Genomic DNA, 12,895 nt, shown 5'->3' with positions numbered 1-12,895 from the left:
ACTGGTAATTTTATTCTCAGAACTCAATTGAATTAAATCTCGTCGCTTTAACTGTTCTGTAGTCGGCACACTCTCTTTAATGCTGACTGAGTCTTACAGACCCATCAAGCTGTTTGCTCTTGAAAGCTTGTGACATCATTAACAGATGAGAATTCCAGAGATCAGTCAGTCACTGATGCCAGTATTGAACAGGCTGTTCCCCAGCCAGGTAGGACCTCTTGGGAAGCGGGAAGGAAGAGAAATGTGTGTGTGAAACAGAAAGAGAGCTGGCGATCTCAAGACTTGAGAATTGGAGTAGTTGTTCTCTACTCACTGCCAGTTTCCGGATCATATCAGAGGAGAGCAAGGAAGTAGGAGGCAGAGTCCCGGCTGAGGGATTTACTTTGCCCCAAGGCATAAGTCAACTATTCTGTCGTTTGATTACTTCCATTGTTCATGATTCTCCGTTCTACTTTCATCATCTTAGAGAGTCCTTTCTTTTGGAGGCTTAAACTCCTGACCCTAAGTTTTATACCTGAGCTGGGATCAAGAGTGTATGCCTCACTGACGGAGCTACCCAGGTGCCTTAAGAATCCTTTTCGTGAATAATGCTAAGAAGCTTATTAAAAACCTTATTTAAAAAACAAACAAACAAACAAACCCTTAATTTAGGGGGTGGAGGAGGTGACTGAGGGCTCAGTTGGTTAAGCATCCAACTCTTGATCCTCATGCTTGGGCTCCGTGCCCCTCAGGGAATCTGCTTGACGTTGTCTCCCTCTGCCTCTACCCCCACGAGCACAAGCACCCATGCGTACTCTGTCTCTCTCTCAAATAAATAAATCTTCAAATCAATGTTCTTTCCTTTAGGGGAAGCCTACAGAGGCCTCCCTAGAAGCAAGAGTGCAAGAATATGGAGAATTGGATGCTAAAGATTACATTCCAGGAGCAGAAGTTCTAGAAGTTGAAAAAGAAGAGGATGCTGAAAACGATGAAGGTTCGTTTTCATTTCACCATTATTGGAGATAAAATCACTCCTATGCTGTATTGACCTTGAAATCTTTATGCTGACTGAACATTCATTGAACAGGTACTTACTGAGCAAGGACTGTGTGCCAAGCACTGTTAACAGGCACTGGGAATCAAAATGAGCATGGTTCCTGCTCTTAGGAAACTTGCACTGTAGTGTAGAGGTCACGTCCTCAGGACGGCTGCCCCTTATATAGAGCATGCAGGGCATTTGGGAAAAATAATAGTTTTTTTGTTGCCTAGAAAAAATGATGAGGATTAGTCCTGAGCAGTCCCTCAACAAGCAGTCCCCTTGTTGAAGGAGAACACTTGTTGAACGTTATTGAATGCTTGAAAAGACTCCGTTCTGATTTCCAGGATTAGCCTTTATTCCTTGATTACTAGAGTCCTGCCTTCTTCATATTAACTCATTAATTGTATCAGCAAAACTTTGTAAAGCATTACCTGTGAGCTAGCCACTGTCAGTGTAAAGATGAATGGTGTCCTGTTCTTGAAGACCTTTCTTTTTTTTTTTAAAGATTTATTTATTTATTTATTCATTCATTTAACAGACAGAGATTACAAGTAGGCAGAGAGGCAAGCAAAGAGAGAGGAGGAAGCAGGCTCCCTGCAGAGCAGAGAGCCCGATGCGGGGCTCGATCCCAGGACCCTGAGATCATGACCTGAGCTGAAGGCAGAGGCTCCAACCACTGAGCCACCCAGGCACCCCTTGAAGACCTTTCTTAAATAGCTCAGCAATAAAGTGTTACCAGGATTTATGATTGAAATGGGGCCTAAGGGCAAGAGAGAAGTCAGGTCTACCTCAGAAGTTCAAAAAATGTCTCAAAGAGGGGCATCTGGGTGTCTCAGTGAGTTAAGCATCTGACTCTTGGTTTTAGCTAAGGTCGTGATCTCAGGGTTCTGGCATTGAGCCCTGTGTCAGGCTTCCCAGTCAGCAGAGAGTCTCCTTGAATCCCTCTCTGCCTCTTCACCTGCTCGAGTGGCCTGTGTGCTATCTCAGATAAATACATCTTAAAAAAAAAAACCTCAAAGATGCTGACCCATGAGCTATATCTTGACTAATAAGCGTGGAATGGTAGAATAGTGGAGATTTTCCAGGCAAACTGAGCAAAGCCCTGAAGGATATAAGAAACTGTTATAGTGGGGGCACCTGGGTGGCTCTGTGGGTTAAGCCTCTGCCTTCAGCTCAGGTCATGATCTCAGGGTCCTGGGATCGAGCCCCGCATCGGGCTCTCTGCTCAGCGGGGAGCCTGCTTCCCTCTCTCTCTGCCTGTCTCTCTGCCTGCTTGTGATCTCTCTGTCTGTGTCAAATAAATAAATAAAATCTTCTTAAAAAAAGAAAAAAAAGAAAAAAAAAGAAACCATTACAGTGTAGGACACAGGATGGAACGTAGCAAGTGACCAGACAGCGCTAGAGCTGAGGCCTCCGCAGGGGTGGTTGTGTATATGCCATACCAGAAAGATGAACCACTTCCTTGTGGGGAACAACTGAAAAATTGCAAGTATCTGTGATTTCGAAAGCTTACTGTGCCGTGACTCCACTAAGAACTACTTCCTCCTCATTGAGGTATCTACAAGGTCCTTCCACATCCAGAATCTTCCTCTTCCGTTCTCTGAATGACTGTTTCTAACGAGTTTCTAAAAACATGTATAAATGCGCTTAGACAAGTTGTCAGACCCTTGCTGTGAGGCCAAGAGAAATGTCCGGTTGCTGTTTTGGTGGAAAGAACATTGGCTTTAGATTCAGACATGATTTTTATGATTTCACCGTACGGCCACATTTTCTAGCAATGTGGCTTGGGGTAGGTATCTTAACTTACAGGGTCTCTTCCTCTTGTTTTGAGTCATGAGAGTTAATAAAAAAAAAAAGTGATTATAAGGTTTTAGCATATGGTAGATACATGGTCAGTGCTTATTTCCCGTTCTATAAATTAGTTAAATTGATGTGGTTTATTTAACAATAAACATTGTCCAATTCTTGGTCAGTAGAGCTCCATTGAGTTTTACCTTACTTTTGCTGAATTTATTTAGACTTACCGTGAGTACAACATAAAGTGACAGCACTAACAATGTCTTGTGTGTCACACAGACGGATGGGAAAGTACCAGTCTCAGTGAGGAGGCAGATGCCGACGGCGAGTGGGTTGATGTGCTCCACTCTTCTGACGAAGAACAGCAAGAAATAGTAAGTCCTGGAATGTCCTCGTACAGGGCCTCACTCCGATGTTTCTTAAGACCTAATTCGTGCTGGGCGGGGACGTGGGGATGACTTCGCTCTCACTTGAACTAGTAGCTCTTTAAACCTCTCTCGTGTGCTTTCAAGTCGCAGAAACTCAACAGCATGCCCGTGGAGGAGCGGAAAGCCAAAGCTGCAGCCGTTAGCACGAGCCGCGTGTTAACTCAGGAAGACTTCCAGAAAATCCGCATGGCCCAAATGAGGAAGGAACTCGATGCTGCCCCGGGGAAAGCCCAAAAGAGGAAATACGTTGAAATTGATAGTGATGAGGAGTCCAGGTAAAACGACCCATCCCGGGCGCTGCTCCCGCCCGCTCCTGTGGTGGAGCGTATCGGGAGAAGGGCCTCCGCCCTGGTTTCAGACGAGACTTGTCCTTCACTGCAGGGGCGAGCTGCTTTCTCTTCGGGACATTGAACGCCTTCATAAGAAACCGAAGTCTGACAAGGAGACACGGCTAGCAACAGCCATGGTAAGTGAAGTACCATTTCAGTCCCTGGTTCTTCAAACAAAAAGCAAATAAGGTGAAAAATGAACTAAAATGAAGAGCAGTATTTTATTCTGATGTTCTAAATAAAGGTATAAATAGCGTAGAAGAAAATGCATAGGCGTTAGTTCTGTTAGAGGAGTTTTAACAAATGGCCAGGAAACCACCAACCCAAAACCAGATGTGGAACACAGAAAGGGCCTTCACCTGTGCTGGTATCTGGGCGGCTCAGTGCATTTATCCAAGCTATTAGGAAAGCAGGGGGATGTTTATAGTCATTAAAGAAAAGCCTCTGGCAGGTGCTGTGGCCGTATCTGGTTGCACATCTCCAGCCTCTCCAGCCTCTCCAGCCTCCTGTCTTGCCAGCTCCGGTGTCTACACCCTATTTGTTTTGCGCACCATCCCATACTGGTTCCACATCACCCTCTGCATTCCATTGGTACTGGAACCTGTTCAGATGAGTTTAAAAATCCATGTTCTCCTTCTCCTCCTTCTCATTCTCTGTCCGTACTTCCTGAAAGTCTCTACCCTCCCCCTCCTTTCTCCCACCGTGCATGCCTTCATCCTGCCAAAAACACTCATTCCTTTCTAGGAAGCTCCTCTGATCTGACTGGCTGAATTATGTCCTTTTCTTCCACTGAGCTCCCTTGCCCCATTTCAATGTACCATGGTCATTTCTCCCCTCGAGCGAGTTACTGGGGAACAAGGACTGAGTTCCATCCTCCTTTTGTCCTTGGCATCCAGTAGAGTGCCCGGCATAGCGGAGATGCATCTGTGGGGGAGGTAACCCTTGAAATGTTCTTGTGTGTGTGCTAATAGGCCGGAAAGACAGACCGAAAAGAATTTGTGAGGAAGAAAACCAAAATGAACCCATTTTCCAGTTCCACAAATAAAGAGAAGAAAAAACAGAAGAATTTTATGATGATGCGATACAGCCATAACGTCCGGTCAAAAAACAAGCGTTCCTTCCGAGAAAAGCAGGTGAGTTCAGTGAAGCTTGATTGGTTAGAGCGCTGTTTTCGTTTTAAGACTTCTTTACTCTTGAGGCAGTTGTGCCTTTAGGACCCTGTGTTACGTGTGTCTTAGGATTAATGGGGAGCATTATTGGAGAGCATGGACAGGGGAAAGTGGTCAGGACATGTAAAACCTACACCTGACTGGGCTGAGTTCACCTGTGTGACCAAAGGGGAGTCCATTTTCTTCCTCTCTAATCAAAGGAGTGGAGGCTAGACGGTCTGTAAGGTCAGCCCTATGCTAACGGTCTCGACACTGCATCTGTGAAATACAATACGATCCTTCCTTATGTGCCCTTTTGCAAAGCTTTTATGTTTACAGGTTTTAGGGATTTCATTTTATCCATGTACAGGCTTTGCTGTGTAGTCCCGTGCTGCCCAGCTGGCTGGCTTATTTAGTAATTCATTATAATAATAAAACAGATTCATGTTTTCTTACCTTTCTCCACGGGGAATGTGCCAGAGCATTCTAAATGTATTCTGAAGGATCGCCAGGAAACCAAGTCAAGAGCAAACCAGTGTTCCTAGATTGCTAGCCAAGGATGAGCCTGCCAGGCCAGAAAGTTAATGGCCCAATTTCCAGGGCAGTGTTCCATCTGTGGGGGCACCACGGGAGTATTGACTAAATTAAGGTGCCATTTAAAATCTACCTGAGGCTCCTGGGTGGCTCAGCCGGTTAAGTGTCTGCCTTTGGCCCAGGTCATGATCCCAGTATCCTAGGATCAAGCCCTGTGTCTGGCTCCCTGCTCAGTGGGGAGCCTGCTTGTCCCTCTCCTTCTACTGCTCCTCCTGCTTCGGCTCTGTCAAATAAATAAAATACTTAAAAAATAAAATCTATCTGCTTACTTCATTTTTCTGGTTCTAAACTATTCTGGTTCTAAACATCATGTAAATAATACAGCGACAGCATTTTGAAGAGAGGTTGGTAAAATTGAGATGTAAAGAAAGTACCCTTTCGGATTTTAAATACCTGAGTTGTGGGGTGCGGCAGGGCTCAGTCAGTTAGGCCTCTGACTCTGGATCTCAAGGTCATGAGATTGAGCTCACGCGCTCAGCAGGAAGTCTGCTTGGATTCTCTTCTCTCAGCCCCTTCCTCCTGCTCTCACTCTCCCTCTAAGTAAACAAATCTTAATAAATAAATATCTGGACTTTGCCAATTCAATTTAAGTTCATAGTTGAATTGATTCAGTCTGTTAACTTGTCCTGCAGCAGACCTTTGTAGGATGGTAGGGTTGAAGAACAGTAACCACTGAGTTTTAGCATGGTTTGTTCCTTCCTTTATTATGAAGTTTTTGTGACCGAGGATGTTCCCCGACTCCCTGCTTCTCTGTTGTTTCAGCAAGATTTTTTCTGGCATGATATGGAAGCCTAGCTTCGTTCCTCGTCAGCACCTCTTGAGTCATGAGGTGAAAGGATTTTTTATTTAAAAGTAAGAGTTCATGGGACATTGGACTTGTTGGTTCAAGAATGTCTTTCCTTTGTTCTCCAGTTTCTTTGTCATTTAGAACCTTAAGAGTAGAATTTCTGTTTATGGGTCCTTGCCCCATATTTTCTTCAAGGTCTCTTCATTACAAAATTTGACTCTGGGTTCCTGATTTTCTCTTACTCTCTTCTTCTCTCTAGACTAGCCCTTCCCAATAGAAATTCTATACAAATTGCATGAATAATTTTAAAATAAATAAAAAGAGGTAAAATTAATTTTAGTAATATATCTTATTTAACCCAATATATCCAAAATAGTATCATTTCAATATGTGATCAGTATAAAAGTTTTTAGATACTGTACCTTCTTGTTTTTGAAGTAAATGAAAGCCAGTGTGTTTTACCCTTGTGGCACATCTCAGCTTGGACTAACCATTTTTCCAATGTCTAATTGCCTCGTGTAACTGATGGCTACTGGATCGGCCATGCAACTTCAGAGTATCCCCCAAATGGACACGTGATCTAAAATAGAAGAACCCATTTCAGTCTACCTTTTGTGTATATCTTTTGCTCCTCACACATTACACGTCTGACATTTATGGTCACCCAGCATGTGAATGTTTTGTCCCTATGCGAGCAATTTTCTATAATACTGGCAAGGTGTCCTACAATTCAGTGCTGACATTGTTTTCCTGGAGGTAGTGTTAGATCCCACAGATTCATTGATCCCACAAGCTCAGTGTCATGAGACTGCACCTGCCACCTTCCCTAGCTCCCCTCCCCGAAAACACACACACACACACACACACACACTTCAGAAAGCAGTCACAAGCCCAGGTGATAACCTGTGTTTCTGACCAGTTACCCACTCTTTCGGTTTGATTAATTTGCTACAGCTGCTTACGGGACTCAGGGCAATGGTTACTTAAGTTTACCAGTTTATTAAAGGGTACAGATGAACAGCCAGGTGAAGAGAAACATATGGCAAGGTCTGGGAGGGTCCTGAATGCAGAACCTTCTGTCCCTGTGGACAGACGTGGGATACATCACCCTCCCAGTGCAGATGTGTTCACTAACCTAGAAGCTCTCAGAGCCTCACACTAAAGGGATTTTTTTTTTTTAAATTTATTTGACACAGAGACAGACACAGCGAGAGAGGGAACACAAGCAGGGGAGTGGGACAGGGAGAAACAGGTTTCCCGCCGCACAGAGAGCCTGATGTGGGGCCCTATCCCAGGACGCTAGGATCATGACCCAAGCCGAAGGCAGACGCTTAACAACCGAGCCACCCAGACACCCCTAGATTTTTTGAAGGCTTTATCACATAGGCATAATCAATTATTAATTCCATTTCCAGCCTCTTTCCCCTCTCTGGAAAATCATGTGTGTTCAGGGTGGAAGGTGCCAAAAATTCGAAGGTCTTTCTTAGACCAGCCCATTTCCAGGAACCCGTCTGGTTGCCTCAGTACAAAAGATGCTCCTAGTGCTCTTATCACGGGGAATTTACAAGGGTTTGGGGAGCCTTGTGTCAGGGACAGGGTCAAAGACAAATATTAACAGGAGATGCCCTTATCACTTAGGAAATTACCAGTTTTAGGAGCTCTGTGCCAGGATCCAGGGCTAGAGACCAGTGTATATTTTCTCTTCTTTCACACCCAAAGCACCCTCTGGAAAAATCACATTTCATACCCCTTCTACTCCTCCATGATATTTTGTTGTTTTAAATAAAAGGGCCTTCCATGGCTTGACAAGTGTACATGAGGTCCTTTTTTTTTTTTTTTTTTTTTAGATTTATTTATTTATTTATTTGGCAGACCGAGATCACAAGTAGGCAGAGAGGCAGGCAGAGAGAGAGAAAGGGGGAAGCAGGCTCCCCGCCAAGTGGTGAGCCTGATGTGGGGCTTGATCCCAGGACCCTGGGGTTATGACCTGAGCCGAAAGCAGAGGCTTTAACCCACTGAGCCACCCAGACACCCGGCATGAGGTCTTGTTACACATTTTTGGAGTATACTCACAGAATATGTGAAAAGGTGGGGCATCTAGGTGGCTCAGTCAGTTAAGCGTCTGCCTTTGGCTCAGGTCATGATCCCAGGGTCCTGGGATTGAGCCTAACATTGGGCTCCCTGCTTCTGGGGGAGCCTGCTTCTCCCTCTCCCTCTGCCTGCCCTTCCCCCTGCTTGTGTGTGTGTACTCTCTCTCTCTTTCTCTCTCTGTTAAATAAATAAATAAATAATCTTAATTTTAAAAAGAATACGTAAAAAGGTGAGACTAGAAAAGGAAGGTAAAGCTTATGGCAGAGAGAGGAGGATCTTGCAGTGCAGCCTTAAGAAAGGTAAAGGAAGAGGAGGGAGAATATACAGGTTCCTTGTGTTCAAATGGTGGCGGTTGAAGGGGGAAGGGAACTGAGATGTTTATTACAAAGTTTAATGAGCAGAATTAAACCTACGTAACCTTGGGTTATAACATCATCCTCTGACATTCAGTTCTTACTCTGTGCCTTGACTATTCTAAAGCTTTCCATTTTTTAACTCAATCAGTATCCAACAATATGAGTAGGTACTGTGATTCTATATTTTACAGATGAGAAATTAAGACATGGATGAGTCGGAGAAATGCCTCCTCAGCCATACAAATTAGGTTAAAATGAACTTAATTTTTCTACCTTAAGTGTCTACCCTTAGCTATTCTGCCTGTCTACAAAGACATACCAAGACCCAGATATGAATAAAGGCAAGGAATCAATAACTTAAAAATCATAAAATCCAAAAAATTTGAACATTTAGATAGAAAGTCAGGCCAATTCCACCCCCCAAAATTCTTCAAAGTAAACAAATAAAATCACGTATCTATATTGTTAAAATTCAAAAGCTAGGGGTCTTAAAAAATTTCTAGGAATCAAAGAACAGTGCTTGGGAATTCGTGGAATAGCATCCGTCACACAGCTAAGACACACTCACACCTCAGGATGATGTGTTGATTTAGTGATTCCATTCTGCTACACTGCTGTATAACCAAATTAGTATAACGGGGTACCTAAGACTCCCACGTTTAAATAATTTTTCTTATGTTCCAGCTGGCACTACGAGATGCACTTTTGAAAAAGAGAAAAAGAATGAAGTAACTTCCAAGCAAATTTTCCATCCCAAGAAGAATGCTACATTTGTATCATTATTTTGAAAATTAATCAAGGTTGTCTGTTTACATTAAAGAGTCCTAAAGTACTTTATTGTGAAAAACACAGTAAACTTGGTAGCAGTTTAGTGTTTCTGTTTTGGAGATGGGTAGTAGTGGGAATGTGTGAAATGTCACTGGTAGTGGTGGTGTAAAATCATTTTCACTACGCATTCATGCAAAGGAGAAAAATGTTGGGTGCCTGCTGATTGGCACTGTGGATACAAGAATGAGTGAGCCATGACGCTCCCAGAAGGCATTCGCAGCCTGTTTGGGAAATGCGAGGGGGCAGAGGTGTGTCGGATGTGTATCTGGAGCGCAGTGTAAATAGTTCTCTAGTAGAGGTAGGTCTTTGTTTCACTGGGGTCGTAGAGGCCTCTGCAGGGCATGGGAGTTCAAGATTTTCTCTTTAAACGGGACAATGTTACAAGAGTAAGAGGTTCTTACTTGTATATAGGCTTACCTGCTCAGAACAGGTCCCTGCTGTACAGGTTTCTCATAGCCAATTAAGCTCTTTTAGTCCATCCAAAAACTGTAAGTATTTTTTTGAATGCCAGGTATAGGCTTTTTGGTTATGACCTTGCTTTTTTAATTGCCTTAAGTATATAGTAATCGTGGAGTGTCTTTAGTTCATCATTTGGACCACCATAGAGGAAAAAGAAGTCAGATTGGTCTCCCCAGCCTGCCTTCATGCTGTGGTATTTTCAGCCCACTGTGTGCTTTGTCTCAATAAAAGCTTCCTAATCTCAGATAGGTCCTGTTGTGTGTCTTGACTGCTGTGCTGGTCTCCCTTCCCTTGGTGTGGCTGAGTAGACTTCAGGGGACACAGGGCCATGGTCAGCCTCTGTTTGCAAGTCATTGATTTGGAAATAGCGGGTGCCTTTGCCTCCGATTTCCTGGGTCATATTGTGGTAGATGAGAAAAGTGTTCTCTGTTACTTTAGAGTAAAAGGCAGTTTTCTGCCCACCAGAATTAGAAAGTAGCTTCTAAAACTTCTCTTGTTCACTCTCTGTGTTCACTTTTGGTTTTACGTGAAACTTTGGGACCTTCCGCAAAGATGCCTCAGATCACTGGACCTTCGTTGTGAAAATCTTGAAGTTCAGGGATTGAGTCGCCCTGGCCCGGTGAGAGTTGTTCTTAGAGTCAACTTCAGAGGCTTCAGGGTTAAACAGGAAGTGTCCGATGCAAATTTGATATTTCAGACCTGAAACTTCTCTTTCTCTCTCTCTCTCCTTTTTTGTTTGTACTCTTGAACTGGGTGTCTCCTTGAGAGAGGTAAATAAAATTAGAAATGGCATAGCCCCTAGGGTTCACAGCTTTGCCGGATGACTTCTGATGGTTCCTGGAAGTCTCCCCCTTCCTTCCTCAGGACATTCGGACCCTACTTAGAGGCCTGGAGGCCAAAGACCGTACTGTGCTCGGACTCCTGTTCTACTGTGACTTCACCCTGCTCTTAACTGAGGTTTATATGCAAGATAGAAAAATAGCTAGTTGAAAGGTGAAAGTCTTAACTCTTATTTCTTTAATCACATAGTATCTTAATTCTGCCAGATGCCTTTTATTGTATAAATCTTCCCTTGAGAATATGTTCTGTAAACCTGAAGATCAGATTCTCACAAAGTTGGATGCTGTCAGCAAAGGCAGAGTGATCTTTCACGGTCAAAGAAGGTAAAAATACCTAGAAGAGGTCATCAGGGTCTGAGCTTCAACTTTTCAGTCTCTGCTTTTCTGTCAGTCCGGAGTATGGATCCATTTCAGGGACGAACACCCATTTCCAAGCTCAGAATGATTACAAAGTGATGTTTGAACCTGGAATTCTGGCCCATTTTGTATGTGACCCCAGCAGGTTCCACAGAAGGCAGAGTCTGTTCACTGCCGTATCACTGGTGCTGGTTCAGTGCCCAGGAAGTTAAGGGCTTAGCAAGTATTTGAATACATGATTTATTCCGTTCTCTCTCTGTAAATATAATACCACCTACCTCGTTGATTGTTTTGAAAAATTTGAGAATGTTCTAAGCACTTACCATGGTATTTGCCACAAAGTGAGCATTCAGTAAATTTCTCATCAACGATTAGGTACCTGCTTTTATTTTATTTTTGTTTCATCTTTGTGAAATGAAACAATGATTATAGTTGTAACAATTATTTGTTTTACCCCTCCTCCATTTGGGGGGGATTAGTTTGAAATACAGAAATGCATATGGAATGCTTAGCGCGCCACAGTGTTTGTGCCGTATGACACAATGAGGGAGGTAGACTTACAGAATGACTGGACAACACAAGGCTGCTTATGGAGCTATCAGAAAAGGCATAACATAGGGCTGAGAGCATCCTAAAAAGGGGGAAGTTCAGCCGGCCAGAGAGTAAAACGGCTGTTTGCTAACAAACTGATGCTTTCGATAAGCAGGAACGCAGTAGGAAATATTCCTGAATCATAAAAGTTATGGTTTAAAAAGTGGTAGAATTTCTTAAAAGTTATGTATAAATTGTGTTTTTAATGAAAACATTAAATAAATGTTTATAACCTCATATTCTGATTCTTTGAAAATTTATAATCCGTTTAAAGTGTCACATGACAACTCAGCATTAAATCAGAATGTTTAATTAGAATATTCTATTCTTGGGGCGCCTGGGTGGCTCAGTGGGTTAAGCCGCTGCCTTCGGCTCAGGTCATGATCCCAGGTCCTGGGTTCGAGCCCCGCATCGGGCTTTCTGCTCAGCAGGGAGCCTGCTTCCTCCTCTCTCTCTGCCTGCCTCTCTGCCTACTTGTGATTTCTCTCTGTCAAATAAGTAAATAAATAATCTTTAAAAAAAAATATTCTATTCTTCAAACTATCGTAGATAAATACATTTTAAACTGTGTTACCAAGAATAGTACAGTTCTACCAAATGACAGCCTTTTACTGTATAAAAATTAAAACTAAAAATTAACTGTTTATTTTTTAATGTATTTTATGAAATTTTAAAAAGATCTTGAAAATTAATAGAAAAGCAAAGCACTGACATGGCGCTTTTTCTCTTTTATAAGGAAATAAGCTTTTCTCTCCTGGTATAGTCTTTAGTTGGTACTTACTTAAAAATTCAGGTAAGAACAGAGCACAGCTAATTCCGTACTGCTTAAACACCGGGTTTGTATGCCTTCATTGTTCCGTCGATCCAACTGTCCATCCAACCTCACTGTGGAAATGGTTAAGTTATGATTTATCCACATGATGGAAGATTTTGAAGCCATAAAAATGTTTACAATAGGAAATGTTTATTATAAATGAAAAGAACTAAGGTATTTATAGCATAATCAAACTGCATGTTTAAAAAATGAATAATAAAGGCCCAAGAGGCAATACTCTGTTTTTTTTTTTTATTTTTTTTTTATTTTTTTTTTATTTGACAGAGAGAGATCACAAGCAGGCAGAGAGGCAGTCAGAGAGAGAGGAGGAAGCAGGCTCCCCGCTGAGCAGAGAGTCCGATGCGGGGCTCAATCCCAGGACCCCGAGATCATGACCCGAGCCGAAGGCAGCGGCCCAACCCACTGAGCCACCCAGGCGCCCCATACTCTGTTGTTTAT

The 12,895-nt window shown here is 42.9% G+C and overlaps 1 protein-coding gene across 2 annotated transcripts in view; it reads left to right on the top strand.

Annotated features, from left to right (window-relative positions):
- Nucleotides 1-11,859, top strand: part of SDAD1 (SDA1 domain containing 1) — a 31,122-nt gene extending 19,263 nt beyond the window's left edge. For both annotated transcript variants that reach the window (XM_047719558.1, XM_047719559.1), the window contains exons 17-22: nt 847-973; nt 3,095-3,189; nt 3,328-3,518; nt 3,625-3,709; nt 4,544-4,705; nt 9,233-11,859. In XM_047719558.1, coding sequence (XP_047575514.1) covers nt 847-973; nt 3,095-3,189; nt 3,328-3,518; nt 3,625-3,709; nt 4,544-4,705; nt 9,233-9,280 — 708 coding nt within the window. In that variant the 3' untranslated portion in view covers nt 9,281-11,859. The remainder of the gene's footprint in view (nt 1-846; nt 974-3,094; nt 3,190-3,327; nt 3,519-3,624; nt 3,710-4,543; nt 4,706-9,232) is intronic.
- The last annotated feature ends 1,036 nt before the right edge of the window (nt 11,860-12,895 follow it).

Source organism: Lutra lutra, chromosome 2 (genome assembly GCF_902655055.1).
Source record: "Lutra lutra chromosome 2, mLutLut1.2, whole genome shotgun sequence".
Lineage (NCBI taxonomy): Eukaryota > Metazoa > Chordata > Mammalia > Carnivora > Mustelidae > Lutra > Lutra lutra.
The sequence above is the reverse complement of the archived record's forward strand: the minus strand, read 5'-3'. Positions and strand labels throughout refer to the sequence as shown.